This window comes from Tupaia chinensis, unplaced genomic scaffold (genome assembly GCF_000334495.1).
Source record: "Tupaia chinensis unplaced genomic scaffold, TupChi_1.0 Scaffold000634_1, whole genome shotgun sequence".
NCBI classification, from domain to species: domain Eukaryota; kingdom Metazoa; phylum Chordata; class Mammalia; order Scandentia; family Tupaiidae; genus Tupaia; species Tupaia belangeri.
Window position 1 is genome coordinate 635,682 of NW_006160154.1, and position 21,742 is coordinate 657,423.

Here is a 21,742-nt window from a genome sequence, read left to right on the forward strand (position 1 = left end):
GAGGTTTTAGCTATAGGGCGCATGTGCTCGCCAGAAAGACAGAGAGAGACAGAGAGACAGAAAGCAAGAAATCACCTCCCGGGGGGGATGGTCACGCCGCAATCCCTTCTCCTCCATTCTCCTCTCGGGATCTTGGACACACACGCGCATGTGACCATTGTGAGTTTAATCACTGGGTCTGGGACTCGAACTGTGGTCAACTACATGGGAATCCAGCAACATAGCCATTACGCTAATTGCTGGTCCCAACCCTTCCCTTCTTAATAGTATTATAGAATATTCTGGAAATGCAGATTGCCCCTCTCCTTTCTTAGTATAAGATGACCAGTGCTGGGATCTAGTGTAGTATTCAAGTAGGTATGACAAATCACTGAGTTATTTATATAGGAAAATTAGTCTGAAAATAAGACACAGTATTACCTTCTAGATCTTGTAGTACAACAGAAAACATATAAGGAATTGTATAGGACCTAAGTGCTTCAGGTATAGAACAGAGAACCAAGAAAATGAAAATATTTCTATAAATGAGAACTTAAGTGAGCTTATTTATGATATGCAGAGATAGCAGTGCCAGTGAACCAACTCCAAGTACCTATGTTTCAGCTCTGGGTCTTAATGTCAGGTCACAGTTCCTCTCAGTATGGGGTTCTCAACTTGGGGTCCTTATACCTGGAAAGTTTTTAGAAGAGTTTCTAAAAATCCATGAACCAACTAATAAGAGTATGTGAGACTGTGTGGGATGGTGTGATGTATACTTTTTAAGGAAAAGGCACATATTAGATAAGGTTAAAACTCCTGGATTAAGAAATACTGAACTATTAGGTCATCAAAAAAGTCATGTCATATTTTTCTATATTTTCCTAGACAAAAATGGATCATAACTTTCCTGACGACTCAATAAAAGAGTAAACAGATACAGGAATGACACTCGGGTGAAAGGATGGGCCTGAAGAAAGATTACAAAGGTGTACATTGTACAGAATTCATTGAAGAAACACACGGACAGTGCTTTTCAAACCATTTTACCTTGGTACTCCTAGTTAACTGCGACAGAGGAAATTTCCGACTGCCTAGAACAGGGCAGATGCTGGAAAAATCATGGTTCAGTGAATAAAGAAAATGAACCAATAAAGGAAACTTCTAAGAGTTGAATGTGTTAAGATTTGGCTGTGATGGAATTAAAATGGTAAAAACCTAATCCAACTATGGTGTTGGAAGGTAGAGCCTACAAGAGGAGATGAGGATTAAGGTCATCAGCACAGGCCCCCGTAACTCCTGGGGGGTTTATAAATATGAGGAGAAGAATGAAAACAGAAACACATGCACACACTTCTGCCCTCTGCCATGAGGAAGTGCAGGCGAAAGGCCTTCTCCCGATGCAGCTTCCAGATCATGGACTTCCAAAGTGTGAGCTGAACAAACCTCTGAACAGACTCAGGTCTTTTCTGTTATTAGCAATAGAAATGACCAGAACAGAAACAGAGAAAATATAATCTCAAGAATTGGGAGGAGTAAGTAAAGTGGGATATTAAAGCACCAGAGAATCTTGCAAGGAAGAAGTACAAAGTCAGGTCCCACAAAATCTGCAGAGCAGGGAACCAGCAGTTAGCGTAATGGCTATGTCGCTGGACTCCCATGTAGTCGACTGCGGTTCACGTCCCGGACCCGGTGGCTTAAAACTCACACCGGGCGCGTGTGCGTGCGTGCCCAAGATCCCAAGAAGAGAATGGAGGAGAAGGGATTGTGGCGTGACCATCCCCCCTGGGGAGTGATTTCTCGCTTTCTGTCTCTATGTCTCTCTCTGTCTGGCAAGCGCACACGCCCTATAGTGAAAAACCTCTCCAAAAAAAAAAAAAAAAAAAAAAAAAACAGAGCACACAAAAGATGCTATATATGGTTCATTTTTTCTTTCCTATAAGGCAAAAATCTATCTTGTTTGAAGGCAAGGCTGGCAGTGTGATAAGTGGAAGAAAACTACACAAATAAATGAGATTTTAATTACTGATTGGTCTTGTCTTTAACATCTTTTACCTACTGATTGCCGGGCACAATGCTAGGCACCAGAGATTTTTTACAGCTGATCCTGAAACCATTTGGAAAGGTATTCATTATCATACCCACCTCACCAGGTAGCAAAGGCACAGATAGACTAAATGACTTGCCCACGTCACGTTGCTGGGAGCCACTAAATTAGGTCTTCAAAGTGTGGCCCATCAGCACTCTTGGGGTGGTTTCCCATCCCACCGAGGCTTCCCAAGCTGCTCTGGAAGTGCTAGGTTTCCTGTGGTGACTACCTCAGAGGCCACGGAGGAATGAACTCTGAAGTCATATTTGGGATCTGCAATTTACTAGCTAAATATCTGTGGGGAAGACTTAACCTTTTTGTGCTTCTGTTTCCTCATCCATAAAATAAGAGTAACAGTGGTACCCACTTCATGCCACTGTGAGAGCAGATGGCATTTAGTGGGAATTGAAGGTATTATTGCTATTATTCTTATAAAAGGAAAGGCTGTTGGTTCCTACCCTACCTTCAACCAAAGAGAACCACCTGCATTTGCTTTGGAAACTAAACTTCACTTAAAGAAAACAATGCTTTGTATTAATAAAAATAAATAAATAGCAGCAAAGTTTAAGTAACACCACAAGACACTTTACCGGTATCACTGAAATCTATGAATTCTTTTGATAGAAGGTTAGTAAGAAGTTCCATAATGAGAAGCAGGTCTTGATATTGCTCTTCTTCAGCTGTAACATCTATTCTTTGCCGCCCTAAATTATTCTTAGAATAAACTTGCAACAAAGTAAGGCAGGCTTCATATAAATTCATAGCTTTGGACTGTAAGAAAACATACACAGATTATGTTATCTGGTAGAATCTACCTGAGAAACAAACACAGATATTAGAGAGGTAAAAATATAATCTAGATAAATTTACCCTAATTTCTAGTAACACCTCTAGTCTTTATTTTATATTAAAACAGTAATAAAAAGCGTATTTTATTAAAAGTAAGATGTTCGAAATATTAGCTCTTTCCCAACAATACAATTTTAGGTCCATAATTTATTCAACATGCTTTCCTCTGAATTATGAGTTCTTTTCAAAAGTCTTTTTTTTCTTTTCTTTTTTTCTTTTTTGGAGAGGTTTTGCTATAGGGCGTATGCGCTCGCCAGACAGAGAGGGACAGAGAGAAAGAAAGCGAGAAATCACCCCCCAGGGGAGATGGCCAAGCCGCAATCCCTTCTCCTCCATTCTCCTCTCGGGATCTTGGGCACACACACACACGCGCCCGGCATGAGTTTTAAGCTACCGGGTCCGGGACTCGAACTGTGGTCGACTATGTGGGAGTCCAGCGACATAGCCATTACGCCAACTAATGGTCCCCAAGTCTTTTTAAAAGATCTTTTAGAGGAATAAAAATAGAGTATAAATTTTGAAAAAGTTTTATCCTGAAGGAGTAAAATTAGAAAGTACTCACCTCTCCAAGATAGCATATCTGTTTATGTGCAACTTCAACAAAAACTTCTATAATGAGATTGACAGTCTCTGGAGTATTTTTATAAACTTCCATCAACCCAATGCAATTGGTAAGGAAGTCCATTAAAAAATTAAAAAGGATTGCTACATTGTCAATCTGGGTAGCCTCAGCGATGCCACACAGTGCCTCTAGCGTGGTAGTGATTTCCTGCTTGACTTCCTCTTGCTGACACATTTGTTGGAAGTTTTCTTGGTTTATTACTCTTAAGAATCGCTGCTGAAGTGGTTGAAGAACCTACAAAAACAAAGCATGAATTATTCTAAAAGTTCATTTCACAATATAAAGGTAGATACTGACTTTCTAAAACATTTGTAATTGTTAGGGGTAAGACAAGCTCAGAAAACAAAGAATACATGAGGCACACATTATATGCCCTTATTTGAAGCTTGCCCTAACTTCTGACACACAGAAAGACTGACTCACATTCCTTCCAAGCCCAGCACAATACTGTCATCTATTTTCTTTTCCCCTTTCCCCAACTCCTGGCATACAGATGAGTCTTACTCTGTGTAGTCTACTCTTATTCATGAGCATACCATCTTAATTTTATTTACCACTCTCCACATGTAAGAACCTTATTTAAGCTAGAAATACAGGGACCGGCAGGTGGTGTCGTAGTTAAGGGCACTGGACTCCCGAATGGCCCACTGCAGTTCGAGTCCCGGACCTGGAGGCTTGCCTTTTCTCTCTCTCTCTGTCCCTCTCTGGTCAAATTAAAATAAGTAAATAAAATTAAATAATTCTTTAAAAACAAACAAACAAACAAAAATCAGCAACTAGAAATATAAAGCCAACCTGGTTTTCCTCGGTTCCAAAGTCACAGATCTACCTAATTCTGTCACTGTGGCCCTTCTTACACGTGCAGAGCATCCTAGACCCCAGGATTGCAGGCTGACAACCTAGGCTGACAACCTACATAGGCTAGTAACCTTTGGTCCCTGATTTAAAGCATATTATATAATGTGGCCATGGTGATGGTTATGGCTTAAAATGTGCCCCCTAGAAGTTCCTACGTGAAGGACCAGCTCCGCAGTGCAGCGGCTAACTGCTATGCACTGGGAGCAGATCCCACATGGCTGACTGCAGCTCACATCCCAGTTGCAGCGGCTGGAAACACACTGGGTGCATGTGCACATGCCCAAAATCTTGACTGGAAGGAGGAATGGAGAATAAAGGACATTACCAAACCCCATGGGGAGTGAAGGGGTATCTTCTTTCCTCTTTCTATAATGAATGCACATTCCTTCTGGCAACAATAAAGAAAACCGAAAAGAAAATTGCACATGGAAATCTAAAACCCTAGCAACTTTAGAAAATTACCTTATTTGAAAGTAAGGCCATTGCAGATATAATGAGTTAAGATGAGGTCCTATTGGAATAAGGTAGGCCCCTCATCCCATACAATGGTACCTTATAAATAGGGGAAGTCTGGATGCAAACACGCTCAGGGAGAAAACCATGTGAAAATGAAGTGCAAACAGGCTGATGAGGCCACAAATCAAGGAACACCAAAACCACCAGAAGTCACAGATCTTCTAAGTCAGTCCTCAGAAGGAACTAACTCTGCCACCACATTATACTTGCAAGCTCTAGAACTATAAGACAAATTTATGTTTTTGAAGACATCAAGTTTGTGGTATTTTGTTACAGCAGCTCTAAGAAACAAAGACAATGATACAGTGGTTAATTTGCATCTCCTCGTTAAAGAGGGAAATGTTTCACTAATCTTTCTTCCTTTCTTCTTCTTTTTTTTTTAAAGGCCTTTCTATCAGGCCGCAAGCACTCTTCCAAGAAAGACAGTGAGAGGGAAAGTGAGAAATCACCCCCAGAGGGGATGGTCATGCCACAATCCATTATCCTCCTGGGATTTGGGTCACACGCACACATGCCTGGCACAATTTCCAAGCCTCCAGGGTCCAGGACTCAAACTATACTTGGCCAAGTGAGAGTCCAATGCCTTAACTATTACCTGCCGACGTCATGAAGCAGTATTAAAAAAAAAAAAAAATCAGTGAGGGGCCAGGATGTGGTGTGGAGGTTAAGGTGCTGAATTCCCACATGGCTGACAGTGGCTTGAGTCCCAGACCTGATGGCTTGCTTTCTCACTTTCCCTTTCTTTTTTGCTTTGTCCTTCTCTGGTGAATTCAAATAATAAATACAATTAGATAAATAATTCTCTAAAAAGTATTGCTTCATAACATTTATTTACTTTTAGTTGGTTATAGGGATTGTATCCTTGCCAGAGAGGTAGAAAAAAGGGAAAGCGAGACACGCCCCCCCCCCAAGGGATGGCCATGCAGCCATCCCTCACTTTGGGCACACACACACATGCACCTGCATAATTTTCAAGCCACTAGGTCCAGGATTCGAACCACAGAGTAGGCCTTGTGGGATCCAGCCACCTTAACCTCCACGCCACCTACTGACCCTAAAACATTTATTTTAAAATTCCTTAACATACGGTCCAGTAATTCTACTCTGGAGTGTATATACCCTAAAGAATGGAAAGCAGGAGTCAAACAGATTTCTGTAAACCAGTGTTCAGAGCAGAAACCATTCACAGTAGCTACAAGGTGAGAACACCCCATGTGTTGTACAACACACAGAAATATACTACATACTATCTACACTTTATATCCACACAATGGATTATTATTTAGCCTTAAAAAGGAAAGAAATCCTGGGGCTGGCAGGCAACATGGTGGTTGAGACACTGGATTCTCACATGGCTGACTGCAGTTCAAGTCCCAGATGCGGCAGCCTGAAAAATCACAAATAAATAGATACATAAATAAATAAATAAATAAATGTATGTTTAAAAAAAGAAGAAGAAATTCTGACTCTTGTAACAACCTGGGTGAACCCTGAAGACATTATGCTAAATGACATAAGCTACGTGCAAAAGGATGAATACTGTATATGTCTACTTATAAGAGGTACCTACATTAGTCACATTCAAGAGTCAGAAAGTAGAATGGCGGTTAATGAAGACTTAATATACCTATTAAGATGCTCATTTGAGTTAGGGGGAGAACATGCTTCAAGTACAGAACACTTGATAGTCAATGTCATTATAGGAACATACGGATAAATCCATAACAGTATCTGTAACATAATAAGCTTCAACCTATTCATTAGGAGGAAAATGTATAAAAAAGCTGTCACCGCAATGTATATGTCTCCATAAATTATTTTATGGAAACACACAGATGAAGCAACTCCAGGGTAAACACCAGCAGTTGTAACCAAAATAGAGACAAATATTACCTCTGTCCAGTATTGCTGTTTGGTTTCTGTGTCCATATGTGCAAAACCTCCCAAGACTAGAGCTTTCATCAGCGTCCTCTGCACAGGACTTGACAGGAAATTTAGAGGTGGGCTTCGACTTGCAAACTGCTTAGCTAAGTTCCACCAATTTTCACACTGAATTACTAAATTTGCCCTGTAAGTAAAATAACACGTAAAATGTATTAGTTTCATTTTATACATACCAAGAGAAAAATTCAAGACAACTGGATTTAATTCATTTTTAAAACACAGTACAGTAAATTCAGCATAGACTTTGGAGTTACATAGTTTGCGATTAAATCCCACTACTTGTCAAACAGTGTATAACTTTCTCTCTCTCTCTTTTTTTTAAGAGAGATTTTTGCTATAGAGTACATGCACTTGCTGGAGAGACAGAAAGGAAAGGAGAGAGAAGAGAGTCAGAAATCACTCCCCAGCAGGGATGGCCACAATGAAATCCCTTTTCTTCCATTCTCCTCTTAGGATTTTGGACATTCATGCACACATGCCTGGTGTGAATTTCAAGCTGCTGGGTCTGGAAGCCTGAGTTTTAAGACGCTGTATCTGTGACTAGAACTGACTATGTGAGAGTCCAGCAATATAACCATTACACCACCTGTTGGTCCCTATTTACTGTCTCTTGATAATCAACTTTCTAATATGCAAAATAAGGATAACGACAGTAATAACATCCCTAAATCGCATGACTGAGATATGATTAAATGATATACTGTGTAGTATGAAGTGCTTACAACAGTACATAATATAATAATTAAATAAGTGGTAGTTAATGACACAGCAATAATTTTTTTTTATATATATAGTAAGAAAAATGAAAACATTACCAGTATTTGCTGTAGAAAGTATGAAAAATTTTACTTTGCAACGTCAGAATTTAAACTTTTCTTTTTCATTTTAAAAATAGGAATCTAGTAGGAGACCTGGAAAATCAAGTGAGAATATTCTACAAAAAAAGTGTTTTTAAAGCTATAAATTACTGGAACAGCTCAGTAGTACAGTGGCTAAGTCCTGTGCATGGGGAACAGGAACCCACATGGCTGACCACGATTTATATCCATGCCTCAGTGGCTTGAGAAACACTCTGGGCGCATGTACATTCATGCCTCAAATCCTGCCAGGATAAAGACATGGAGAAAAAAACGATTGTGGCACAAACACAACCATTGGAAGGTGTTTTCTCTTGCTCTCTGGTGAGTGCCAAAATGATAACACAACAAAAAATGATAACACAACAACTATAAATTAATAAGTAAATCTTACGTGTCACCTCTGGGTTTCTTGATGCTAAATCCTTGAACAGTCAGTGCAACCTCAATTATAACATGAGAAAGGCCCACTTACATTTGTAATAACAGTGTGATATAGTTTTAAAAACACACCATTAAAAAATGTTGGCTATATCTGAATTTAGGATTGGATAACTATTTGCCAGTGGATAAGATTACTCTAGAAAGCAAATTCAAATTACACACATGCATACACACGCACACATATGCACACATACAGTCTTCTGCTAATCGTAGGTTACCTTTCTCTTCTTTCCACCAAAGTGACAAGGAGCTGCACAGTGTCATTTGCCAGGTCCTGCTCACTACTCCAGACTGAGAGGTTACTGATGACTTTTTGTAAGAGGTAGCCAATAATCCACTGAGAACCCTCTGTATCTGCTCCAAATGCTGTACTGAATGGCAGACTTATCTTAAGAGAGAAAATAATTTTTTAGGGTCAGAAAGAAAGGTCAGCAGAAAAAAATTCCATGGCCAAAAAAATCTCCAAACAAACTGAAATTAGCATCTAAGTCTGAAGCAGTATTACTTCATATCAATTTTATTAACATATTCATTTCCTTGGTCTAAAAAAGACATCCTTAATACACTCATGTTTCCCAATTTGATCGTTAGGTAAACATTCATTACTTTCATATTATTATTTTTAAAAGCACATAAACTTTTTTTTTTTTTAAAAAGAATTAGTTTATTTAACTTTATTTCATTATTTATTTATTGTAATTTGACCAGAGAAGGACAGAGTGAGTGAGGGAAAGTGAGAAAACAAGCCTCCAGGCCCGGAGCTTGAACCACAGTCAGCTATGTGGTAGTCCAGCGCCCTTAACCACCATGCCACTTGCCGGCCCCTACTTTCATATTAACACACTAACATATTTATGCCAAATTCAAGGATATAAATTAATCTATTCCAAAATACTAGTAACCTAAACGGAATCAAATGAAGTTCTCTAAGAAAAGCTATTAAGATAGCTTTTCATTCATGTAATATAGTTCTTGCCAATGTGAACAGTGTTACAACTCTTAAACAGTTACATTTTTATGAGAAAATCACATACAAAAAATATTCCTGCTTCTAGGATTGACATCATCATAAATTTATACAAACTACAACAGTTTTACATTCTGACCTGATCATATAGCTTTTCATCCACCAGGAGATAAGTCTTTGCCCAGCGTTTTAGAAACCAAACAATATCTTTCCCCATTTGAGGGCTTAGTAGATGAGTGAGATCTGCTCTTATTGCTCGAGATTCAACTTCTGAAACTCTTAGAACAGCAGATAACAGTCTGTAGGCATAAAACAGAAGTCATTTATTCTTTTATTTATTTAGTGGTTGTCTAACTATATTTTTTCCCTTAAAAGTCCTTTTCTGTTTCTCAACTCATTGGATTTAGGCCAGCCTATCCTCGAAAATTCCAAAGGAGTTGTAGACAAATGCTCCGTATTATTTCTGATCTTTGGAGACAAGACAAAGGAAAGGAAGAGAGTCAATGTTCGAAACATCCTTCCGTTGAAGCTGTAATGCATGTGCGATCTCAGAATTACTGTCTAAAAACATTTTATTTTATTGCAAATGGAGAAAAATATAAAATTAAACGTTCAGAGTACATCCCAAATTCTTTCAACACTGCATCACAACATAAAACGCCTCTGGTTGGCAGGGTTTGCATTCTTACATCACGGTCACGTCATGGCATAAGAGCTGGGAACTGACTTACCTAGAATGTTTGGAAGATTGAGCCTTGTCTCCAAATCTGATAGTTCTTATTTCCTATTAAACTTCATTCTCAATGGCATTTTAAAATAAAAATCTTGCTAGAAATATGACCCACATGAGTATACATATTTTGTCCTTTCCTATACTTCATAATTCACATGGCTATGAATGATACGCAGATAAAAGTAAAAAGGTCTTTGTTTCGGGAGGGCTGGAGGGATATCGGCTATGGTATTTATTTGACTTTGGCCAAAAGCCAAAGAAGCAAAGGGTGCAATGGAAAGAATGCATTATAACCTAATTTAATGAACCCCTGTCCTCCCACAAAACAGGAATTCTAAATCACCACAATGTGGCTTCTGCTACCTTCCTCAATGCTCTTAAGACTGAAATGAACTCACGGTGATGAAATCATACAGACATGTTTCAGTTCTTCATATGACTGGGTACTCGGAAGGACTTGACACTAGTGGCTCTGCCCTTTCTCATAAGGAATTCCTTCCCTCAGCCTCCCTGTCCTGCACTCCCTGCAGGCGCCGTCTCTGCTGCTGTTCTTCAGTCTTTAGGGCAGCCTCCTGTTTTTCTGACCTTTAAATGTGGAAGTTTTTCAAGGCTCTACTCCAGAATCTCTTTTCACTATCGACATACTTCTCATCACCAGAGCTCAAACTTAAAAAATTTATTTTAGAGGGTAGAAAAACAAAATGAACAAACAAAAAACCCCAACAATCTCACAATGTTGAGCTACCAGATTGTTCCCATAAAGTTAAGTGTTTTAAAATATTTCCAACCCATTAGAATTAGAAACAAAATGATTATATTATACTTGAAATTTATGCTTTAAAATTTAAATATCCTAGGGTTCTGCTACCTATCATTGTCCACTTGAAATGTAAACATGTTTTTCTTATTTTTATTTCAGTTTCATTTCCCCAAAGAACATTATCCCAATATACATTTATGCTCAATTATTTTACTGATTATTATATATATTCTGACACAAATGTCTACATATTGAAAGATGAATTTCATAAATTACCAATAATTATATGACTATATGGTCCAAAAAAATGTCTTCTGAATTGAGTTATAATACTGAAAAGTACACGACTGTACAAAACATAATACATTTAAATAAATAATTAAACAAAAAATTTTATGCATCACTTAATGAGATTAATGTAGCAGGGTTTGTTTTTCCCACTGATTGCAAGTACCCGTGAATAAATATTACTTATAGCTGGAGTGAGCTAGTGTTGCATGTGCTTGGCTCCTATTTTCATTGTAATAGATACAAGCACTGAGGTAACATATTCTCATAAACGAACAAGCAGTATTTTTAAGACAGCAGGGTCACCCATTATTAGAGCTTCTTCCTAGATCCAGCATAGGAAGTTATTATTAATGGTTTCTTAGCTGGTGACCTTATTAGGTCCTCTTCAATGCTATTTAAAGCAAAAGACTGAAGCCCCTGACTGAAGGCTTACTGCATCCTTATTCAGTCACTGGGCCCACACCACACCACGTAGAACTGTCCCTTTCACAGAGCAAGGGAGAGCGTTGCAGGCAGATCCAAGAGGGTCCAGAGAACCTTTCTCTATTCCTTGCCCTCTCCCTGGTACCATATCCAGCCAGTTAGTGGAGGCCTGGAAAGCTGCCTCTGAAAGGCCTCTCAACACAAGGGCCTCCTTGCGCCTTCATGCCAAGACTACACATGAAAATGCTTTCTAATTTGCTTGTCATCTACAAATCTATCTGCAGCAGATTAACATTTCTAAAACAATTTGATCTGATCACTTCCCTACGTCAATTCCTTTCCATCATTTTTACTCTTACCTCACTAGCTCCACCCACAGTGTCCCTTCCCCCCTTCCCGTGTCTCTTCTTTTTACCAGGCTCCCACCCCTCTGCCACATACTGCCACCCCAAACTTGCTCTCCCTTGGAACCATACTCACCCTATGCTACTGTCACTGCCTGCAACACTCCTCCCATTCCTCTCACTTGGCAAACTCCTACTCATCCTTCAGGTGTCAGTTTAAATGCCACCTCTTCCAAGGGGCCCCTCTCGAGCCCTCCTCTGCCGGTATGTGAACCTAGATTCTCCTATCTACTTGTCACTGCATCCTCAGAACTTGGCAAAACGGGAGTCTAAGAAATAATTTTTTTAATTCAAAGAAATTTTAATTGTTGTTATTTCAAGATTCATATCTCAATCCTATTTTGAATTCTCAAGCATGCTATTTAAAATTATTTTATATTTCATTCAGCACTCACAGTTCCCCACATTTTCTAAATCAGCCCTGATTTCATTTACATTTACATACAACATCAGCACAATAATTCCAACAAAGCTTTATCGAATGGCTCATGGCCTCTACAGCCATCACTGGCATCTGGACCACTATCCTCTCTCTCTTGGGTTACTGCAACAAGCCTCACACCTGGTCTCCCTGCTCCGATCCAATGCAGCAGTCACAGCAACCTTTTTAACAGGTAAGTACACTTCTGCTCAAAACCCTACAGCAGCCCCTACTTCATTCCCAGCAAAAGCTAAAAATATTACAAAGGGCTAAAAACCTTGTCTGATTTCCTTCTATTTTCCTAACTCTGTTCAACCCACAAGGGCATTCTTGCAGTTCCTTGAACATACCCAGGGCCTTTCATGAGCATTTTAAATTGCTTGTAATGCTCTTATTCCTGGCCTCCCCAGGCATCCCCAAGACCTTCGTGGCCTTCCCTGCCAAACTCAAGTGTGCTCCCAAGTCACCTTCTAAATAAAGCCTCCTCTGCTCACACTACTGAAAACTGTAACAACCCTGAAGTCTGCAATCCTGCTCCCCTATCCACAGCACTAAGGGTCGTCTAACACAATGCACATTTTGCATATGCATAAGGTCTAAAGAGGGAAGGGGACTTTTGTCTGTTTTGGTCACTATTTTGAATAGTTTGTTCCCAAACATCTAGAACAGTACCTGGTATATAGTAGGTACTCAAAAATTATTTGTTAAATGATAGTTTCTCCAAGAAATGTAAACTATTTCTTTAGTCAAATAACAAGTTTCTCCCATATAGAATTCAGTTTCATATTAATTCTATGGATTTAAAAAAATGGCAATTTCCCCCCCAACCCTCCATAGTCTGTGCTCTCAAATACCAAAATGCTTTGCTCCGTACTGAAACCTGAGACTAGCAACAATAGGAAAAGCACTCAAAATACAAGGAAAGCATTTCAAGGAATTTTCCATTATTTTTGAAGGCACTACCCAGTAAAGAAGTATGACAATATTCAACATGCAGTATCCTGAAATGAAGTGCCTGTGAAATTTTCACCACAAACCAAACAAAGGAAAAAAAAAACATCGATTTTCAGTAATCCCAAAAGGAAGATATAGAACCTTTTCAATAGAAAATTGGTATTTTATTTCAAACAAGAAAATACAACAATATAGAAAATAAATTCCCAAACATTTCTTTAATATCAACTTAATATTTCAATTTTAAAAAGATTCTTATTGCACAGGTTTAAATGACATTCATATATTTTTTGCATTAAAAAAAATGAATGGGACAGCAAGCATCCTGTTTGAATTATTCATTTTACAGTTGATAAAAACCAATTTTATTATCATTACTAACATTTCTGTTTGCAACCCAAATTTAAAGTTCAAAATATTGAAATTTACAATACTGCTTTCAAATTCATGTTTAGGAGCATAATTTTTCCAGTTTATCCCTCCTTAACTCACTGTTAAGAATTAACAAAATATGTTTCCATTACTATTTGGAAGATTTTAGAAAGTCAATTCCTTTTTGCAGAATTTGCTGTCTGATAATGCTCCTGACAGGGCTATTGAGTTTCACATACTCCAGATAAATAGTTCCGTGTTGTAAGAATTACAGAAAGCTGTTGAAACATAGTTTCAGCTTTTATGAACAATAAATAACTATTAATGTTCATCTAGGTTCTAAGAACCTCAAGTTCTTTCTTTCCTCCATTCGGGCGTGCCTGTAATGCACTGCTTTCTGATGGACAAGCATTAAGTACATAGTACATTAGACCAGAGCTTTTCCAAGTCTGTGTTCAGAATAATTTAACATTTGTTTTCTTCAGTGCTGGATATAGCTGCCAATTCTCAATTCTCCCTAGAGTGGCACTGCCTAAATACGCTGAATCCTCGCCATCCTTGCGTATTTCAAGGCTTCTCCAAGTTTCCCTTTTTCTTGTGTTTCCGATTCACAACGTGTCTATCACTCCAGTCATTTCCCCATCAACTCAGAATTATAAACAGTATAAATTACAAGAGCACAGCTATAGAGTTCATATTACCTAATCACAGAATCTGTTCTGTTGTACCCTGGGATGGAAGAAGCCTTTTCTCCTGGAGATCCCAAAATTTGAAGTGTTGTATTAATGTCAACTTCAGATGAATGCTTAATGGAATATTCCATTATTTCTGGAGGTATTAGCGGAGTCTCTCCCTGAGTATCATCAGCTAAGAGGTAGCCTTCAGTTTAAAAAAAATTAAAAATGAACACTTAACAAATCTACATTAATCAAACGGTACTATAAATGTTTTCAGTTTTATCTGATTTATATACATCATATAAGTTGATGTAAATTATAAATGTTAATCTGTTCATTTCAATTTGATGAGAAGAAACTGTCCATTTCCCAGACAACCCTCAAAACTGCAGAAAAGGACAAATGTTCTATTCACCAATTTTATAATCCATAGTGACATGTAGGCTTTTAAATCTATCTTTTAGTAATTTTCAGTAATATATAAAGTTTTACAGGAATTTTGCTATTATCTGTATCAGAAGTCAATATTGGGGAATGTGCATCTTCAAAAGTTGAGATTTTTCTACTGATTATTAAAACACAGAAACACTAAAGAATAAAGTGGTTAAAGAGTAGAACCCTAAAAGTCAGACTGCCTAGATTTGTATTCTGGCTCCAGAATAGCAGCGTGTAGCAGTGTGACCATGGGCTAGTTTCTTACACTCTTGAAGTCTTAGCTTCTTCATTAGATTAGGATGCTGACAATGACAGTAACAATACCTAACTCAGTGGGCTACGATGAGGTCCACACAAAACATCTGGTGGGCAGTAGGCACTGAGTTCTTGTCAGTATTTTTTTAAAAATGCATCTGTAACTCCGTGACAGGACACAACTGGATCCAAATTTCCTCCAGTCCTATGTATGGACTATCATTGTTAACATATGAAGGTTTTTTTAAAGACTTAAACTGCTCAGTTGGCAATTATATTTTATAAAGAACCAACCAACCAACCTGTAACTAAAATTAGCCAGTGAATATCTTCATAGAGATCATCAAGCATTTTGTTGTCAATAGCGCTTGAACCAGGTGAAGCAAGTAATTGTTGCTGATGTCGCTGTAACTGACCATGGAGTCTTGTTACTCTTTCTTCTAATAAACTAAAAGAGGAAAAACATAATAGCTTCATAAAGTTCAGTAAGCAGAGGCACAGAAAACTTAAAACTTTCGTATATTTCACAACATAAATCAAGATGTTAGCACAAAAACATGTATATAGAAATATTATAGTACACAACTGTATAAATAGCACTACAGGAATTGTGACTTATTGTTTATGACATAGAATTAAAACACTGCTTTACAAACAATCAAGGTTTACAACAGGCATTTGAAAACTGGTTATTCCAAGTTTTTATTGATATGGGTCAAATCATTTCTCATACCATGTTTTCCATAATCTTTCTGCCATCTATGCTGTAGTGCCTGGGCTCCAAATGTACAAGCCAAGGAATGCAACCATGAGTATGTTTCTGTCCATTTGTTCCAGGGTGCTGGGACACGGGGTAGGGGTGCTTAAAGTCTTTAAACACTTTAAGTGCTCTCCAGGGAATTGTGAATAGAGAGTATTGCTCCATGGGGTTTCTTTGGACTGTGTGTACCTTGTCAGAAGAGGTATACAGTGTTCTGCAGCAATTCTTCCTAGCATTCCTACACTGGCTAGTTGATCAGAAAACTGGTCTCGATCATCCTCTTGAAGTTCACTTATTTCTTCTTCCTCCCGAGAGGCCACACCATTGGCAGTCTGATACAAACAAGAGAAATAAACAATGAGCAAGTGCACTCCTCTGTTCAATAAAAATGGATTTCTGTGGCAAGTTTTCAGAACTGCACAAGGAAGGAGAGCTGGAGAGAGCCAACTTTCAGGTACAGTTATCTAGCGACTCCTTCCTAAATATGCCGACAGCCCTAGTAGGTATCATAAGAAGGAGAAAGTGCAGAAAAGAAATAGAGGTGTCACCCTGCTGTGCACATGGTACACACAGCTAACTGCACACCCACAACCCACCTCCCACACCAGAGAATTTAACTTCCGTGACCAAAAATATCTGATGTCTTTAAGATCCATGGTCTTTTGGATACAGGAAGTCATTAATACTGCTTGACAATTAGGAAGACAGAGGTGGGTAAATGAAAAGGAGGTAACTGTAAGCAACATCCCACCTAACAAGAATTCAATTAGATGATGAGGACCATTTTTGCTCTCAGCAAATCTTCTGAGGGAGGCTAAAATTCTACTTATTATATAATGTGTAGTATGATAAAAACAGGGTTTATGATGAAATAGATTTTTAACTACCATCTGGCTTAAAACTTACCAAATTTCTTGTGCCATCTGGAGCAGCTAGGTGGCACTGAATATAGGAATTGAAAACTTGAACTGCATGTTGGGTAAAGAAACCTTTATGGAAATGTTTGTCATCTTGGACCAAAGTTAGCCAGGACTCCAGCAACTTATCATATGCTTCCATGTATACCATGTCATCTTTATCAAGCTAAAATAAAGAACATGTATAAAACAGATGTCCAGAGAAATAAATTAGCATTGTTATAAGTCACATGGCTATGCATATTAAGTTTTATATGTTTTTTTCATTAACAAAGTTTCCTAATTATTATTTTTGTTAAGTTTTCTAAAATCTTTCTAATATTAACCTAAATAATTGTTAGGCAATCTGAAATTCAATGTTTATATTAGAAGATTAGCTGTTCATGGGGCTGGCAGGTGGCACGGTGGTTAAGATGCTGACCATGGTTCAAGTCCCAGACCTGGTAACTAGCTTTCTCAATTTTTCTATTTCTCTCTGGTCAAATTAACAATGATAATATTAATTACAAAATTAAATAAATAAATTTTTTTTAAAAAAGATTACCTGTTCAGAGTTTTATGTTAACATGTATTTCTCAAATAAAAGCAATATTAATATTTTTCTCTCATCAAGAAGAAAATTGTTAGAATGATAAGATAAAATGTGCATTTCCTATTTACTCTCAAATAATTTTAGAGAAAAGGAAGAATGCCAAAACAAATTGACCTAATAAGCATATTTACAAATATGTGGGGGAAACTTCAGAGGTGCTCCTTAAGAACTAACATATTTAGTAAGAAGAAAAGCAAATTCCATGTAAAAAAAAAACTATTAAGTATATTCTAAAAACCTTAGTATTTATGGACTCAGTATTTATAATATTAGAAAAATATCGAGGGCCAACCCCATGGCCCAGTGGCTAAGGGAGCTAGATCTCATACGGTCAATCACAATTGAAATCCTGGGTCTGTAGGCTTGAAAAATATGCCAGGCCTAAGTGCATGTGTCTGCATGCCCCAAATCTCCACAGGATAGAGAGATGGAGAAGGGACTGTAGTGTGACCATGCCCCACGGGGAACTGTTTTCTCCCTCTGTCTTTCTGTCTCTTTGGTGAATGCATGTATCCTATGGCAATTAAAAAATAAATAAATAAAAAGTGTCCCTTCATTAGAGAAAAACGCAAAGTTTAATAGTCACAAACACTGTGTATATGTGGAAATTAATAGTTTTCTCCTTTTTTGGTTATTGTCATTAGTTATTTTTTTCCTCTTACAAAGGAAACATGGGGAAAACTTAGGAAAGGAGACAAATGGGACCAGCAGGTGGAATAATGGTTACACTGCTGGACTCTCACATAGTCTGACACATAGTTTGAATCCTGGACCTGGTAGTTTAAAAGAAACTCATGCTGGGCGCATATGCATGCATACCCAAAATGGAGAAGAGATTGTGGTGTGGCCATGCTCTGGGGAGGGGGGCATGATTTCTTGCTTTCTGTCTCTCTGTATCTCTGGAGAGCACATGTGCCCTATAGCAAAAATCTCTCTTTAAAAAAAAAAGAAAGAAAGAAAGAAAAAAAGAAAAGAAGACAAGTTAGGTGAGATTTGGGAAGGCAGGTCTTTCCTTGCCCAAATCTCTGAACTAGCTAAACTGGGGGTCTCCATGAACACACCATATATCTGTATGTGGGTCCTAATTAATAAGACCAGAATGCTACATTCACACTTGACTACAGTCTTGGTGAAATGATTTAGCTTGTTGTCCTTAATTTTGTTGTTCAGTTAGCCACTATAACTGAATTAAAGTTTTATATCAAAGCTAAACCACTGAGAAATAAGGAAGAAACCTTAGTAGCAAAGGGTAAGGGAGATAGTACATATCACCGGGCTATGGGGCAGATTAACCTGCAGTCTAAAATCTCTTTGAACAGCGCCAGTATTCACTAATTGCCACTCTCCCTTTAAAAGCTGCAAAGGCCAGGTGGCAGGAATAAGTATGACCCATTTACACCACAGAGGGAGTGCCAGTGTACTTGGAGTTGACACGAGGTAAGGAAGGGGAGGAGCAGGGGAGGAACAGACCAGAGGGTCCCCGAGGCTGCAGCCAGGTGGCTGGGTTTTCTTTGAATTGCAGCAAGAAGCCACTACAACGCTTTAAGCAGAGATGACGCTAGAGGATACAGCTCTTTAAAAGAAGAGCATGCTGCCTACACCGTGCAGTGGGGCTGGTAGGGGCCAGGGTGGAGACACTGCCAAGTGGCCAGAATAGGTACAGATTATGGTGGAAGGGCTATCAGGATACACTAAAGGAACTGGACATTTAACCTAAAACAGGACTGAAGACAAGGGTGGCACTGGCTTTTAATTCTGAGCAGCTGGGAAGGTGGTGATCTGGTTCCTAAGATGCAGAAGACTGGAATGGAAAGGGCAATGTGAGGTGACATGTATATGGAAGGAAAGAGTTCTCTTTGGACATGTAACTTTGAGACGCAAACAAGGAATCCAAATGGGAATGTTCAATAAACAAATGGAAAAAGTATATATATGGTTTAGAAAAGAGGGGATCAGGGCAGGGAAGCAAATTTGGGCATTATGAGCATATATCTGCTTAAATACTTATTTTCAAAGGTGCGAAACATTCCAGAAAGACTCTCCTACAAGGAGGTGCTGATAAAAGAATAAGGACAGGATCTGGCCTGCACAGGAGCCCAAGGACAGTGCCGAGGCAGGAACATGTGGCACCCAGGAGCCAAAGAGGGCAAAGATGGGGGTGGGGAAGCAAGCGATGTGGAGACAGCAAGCAATGTGGTTTGGAAGGAGACTAACCACTCAATTGGCCTGGGTGTTAAGTATATCACGCACAGCTTGTGTCCTAAAAGAATTTCGAGGTGGAGTGTTCTGTCATACTGAGGAGGAAGATTCTACACCCAGACTAGTTCATCTCACTCTCTAATTAGTCTTTATCCTATTTTTCCCACTGATGAGTAACCTGAATACATCATTTAATCTGTGTTATTAATTTCTTCATCCCACCAATTTACTGGATCACATTTTTCAAACTCCGAGACCTGAGGAAGTGTCACGCACTGTGCTCAGTGCAAAGGAAGCCCTGGTGAGTGAGTCACGCTTTCGAGCTCAGTTCAGTGAAGAGGAGTGAAAAGCAAACCAAACAAACCAAACAAAAAAAACCACAGACATTACTCTAAGGACCATAGAGAAAGCACACATTTCAGGGTCCATTTCGACAGTAGTATCTATCATAAGTAATTTGCTACAAATGAAACAGTAACCTCTGAACCACATACTCATTCCACAAAAGGTGTTAATGCAGCCCACAATCACTAACATCAGTAGTTCGGCAACCCAAGACCACGAAAGTTCTGCAGGTCCAGCCAACAACTTGTTTTCCTGGTTTTTAATGCAAACCAGGAAATATACAACTTGGGAACTTTTATTGGCAAACAGCCTCTCAAACTATTATTCCAGCAATTTATCAATGACCCATAAAAGAAAAACGATAAAGGATCTGTTGTGGATGATTTCCCATGCAGATCGCCACCATACTTGCACCAAGTCACAAGATGGAAATGCCCAGGTGAACTGCTTCCACTGCCAGGGCTTTTTTATGCCTTTGGTTTTTATGAACCTGTAATAATAACCACCCCTCCCCCCACAATAGTCATTATGTGGGTCCACTGAATGTTTTCAAGTTTTTTTAAATTTGTAAGTCATTTGCGAAAAAAAAAAAAAAAAAAAAACTTCAGTAGATAATCTTAATAACAATGTAAACATAGGAAACCTAAACTTTTATCTCCTATTCCGCCTTGAAACCACAGATGCCAAAAATGGGCAAGCATTTTTGAATATAGCTAGCTGAAACATATTCACTTATATATACAGTCAATTCTTTGTAATTTGTGGAATCAATGTTCTTTAAAGTTGCTACAAATACTGAATTAGCAAATACTAAACCACTGCTCCTAAGAGAAATACAGGTTTAGACACAAACATATGGCCTTACATTTTTCACCACATTCAGGTGAATCAATCAATATAGAGCCTTGTTTCATGTGTGTGTCTATTTACAGACACTTATTTAATATATATCGTTGATTCCCTTGTGTTGAAACCCAGCCAACAGTATCATAACTCATGCCTGAAGGAAGCCTCTCTGATATTTGGATTTTCTCCATAAACACATCATAGCCTTCCTATGCTCAGGGAACTCTGGCATCACTCGGATGCTGCATTTTAAACAGTGAAACCATCCAGCCCCTGCTCAGGAAGAACTTCAATTATTTGTGACAAGAACTTAGAATGCACCACAAAGCATGAAAATGTGAAAAACATGGCACTGACACAGACTGAAAAGGAAGGGAGAACAAGAACAAGAAGAGAAAGCATCACCTTATGGGTGATGCTTACGGGAACTATGCACAAACGGGTGACTCCAATTTTTACACGTGTGCAAATGATCACGAAAGTGCCATGAGCGGTCATTTGAAGTTGCGCAAATTTCAGCAAGAAATGGAACTCACAAAATGGAATGTGCAAATGATGAGAATCAACTGTACTTCTAAAGTCTGTACTTTATTCATTCTGGTTCTTTTTGTTCATGCAGCATCAAAATTCATTATGATTTTTTTGCTAGCTGGTAGTACTGAATCATGTTCTTGACTCCATAAATTCAATAGCATACTCATTTAGATTTATAAAAATCAGTGAATATGCTCAACCCGATGAATTTTGTTTTCATTTCTACATCATTCATTTCCTTCCAGGCTCCTTTGTATAATGCTTTTAGCATTGGTACAATCACAATTTGCAATACATAAATCTGTCACAGGAACATCAAAAAGATGAAATAATATTGGCAACATCCTTTTAGCAAAATGAGAAGATCCAAACTCTTGCTACAAAATATACGGTGATGAAGTTTTTCTTACAGAACGACTGTCCTTAGAAATATACTGTGTAAGATCCAAAACTATAAAACTACTATTAGGGGCGGGACCAGCAGTTAGCATAATGGCTGTGTTGCTGGACTCCCATGTAGTCGACCGCTGTTCGCGTCCCGGACCCGGTGACTTAACTCACACTGGGCCCGTGTGCGTTCATGCCCAAGATCCTGAGAGGAGAATGGAGGAGAAGGCATTGCGGCGTGGCCATCCCCCCTGGGGGGTGATTTCTCGCTTTCTGTCTCTCTGTCTCTCTCTGTCTGTCTGGCGAGCGCACGCG

General features: G+C 38.6%; 1 protein-coding gene across 5 annotated transcripts in view; it reads right to left on the bottom strand.

Annotated features, from left to right (window-relative positions):
* The window catches only part of XPO4 (exportin 4), a 128,801-nt gene that overhangs the window by 11,600 nt on the left and 95,459 nt on the right, over nucleotides 1-21,742 (bottom strand). For all 5 annotated transcript variants that reach the window (XM_006159508.2, XM_006159509.3, XM_006159510.3 and 2 more), the window contains 9 exons: nucleotides 16,514-16,690; nucleotides 15,797-15,939; nucleotides 15,150-15,295; nucleotides 14,182-14,359; nucleotides 9,262-9,421; nucleotides 8,374-8,543; nucleotides 6,804-6,978; nucleotides 3,477-3,770; nucleotides 2,656-2,836 (listed from right to left, as the gene is read on the bottom strand). In XM_006159508.2, coding sequence (XP_006159570.1) covers nucleotides 2,656-2,836; nucleotides 3,477-3,770; nucleotides 6,804-6,978; nucleotides 8,374-8,543; nucleotides 9,262-9,421; nucleotides 14,182-14,359; nucleotides 15,150-15,295; nucleotides 15,797-15,939; nucleotides 16,514-16,690 — 1,624 coding nt within the window. The remainder of the gene's footprint in view (nucleotides 1-2,655; nucleotides 2,837-3,476; nucleotides 3,771-6,803; nucleotides 6,979-8,373; nucleotides 8,544-9,261; nucleotides 9,422-14,181; nucleotides 14,360-15,149; nucleotides 15,296-15,796; nucleotides 15,940-16,513; nucleotides 16,691-21,742) is intronic.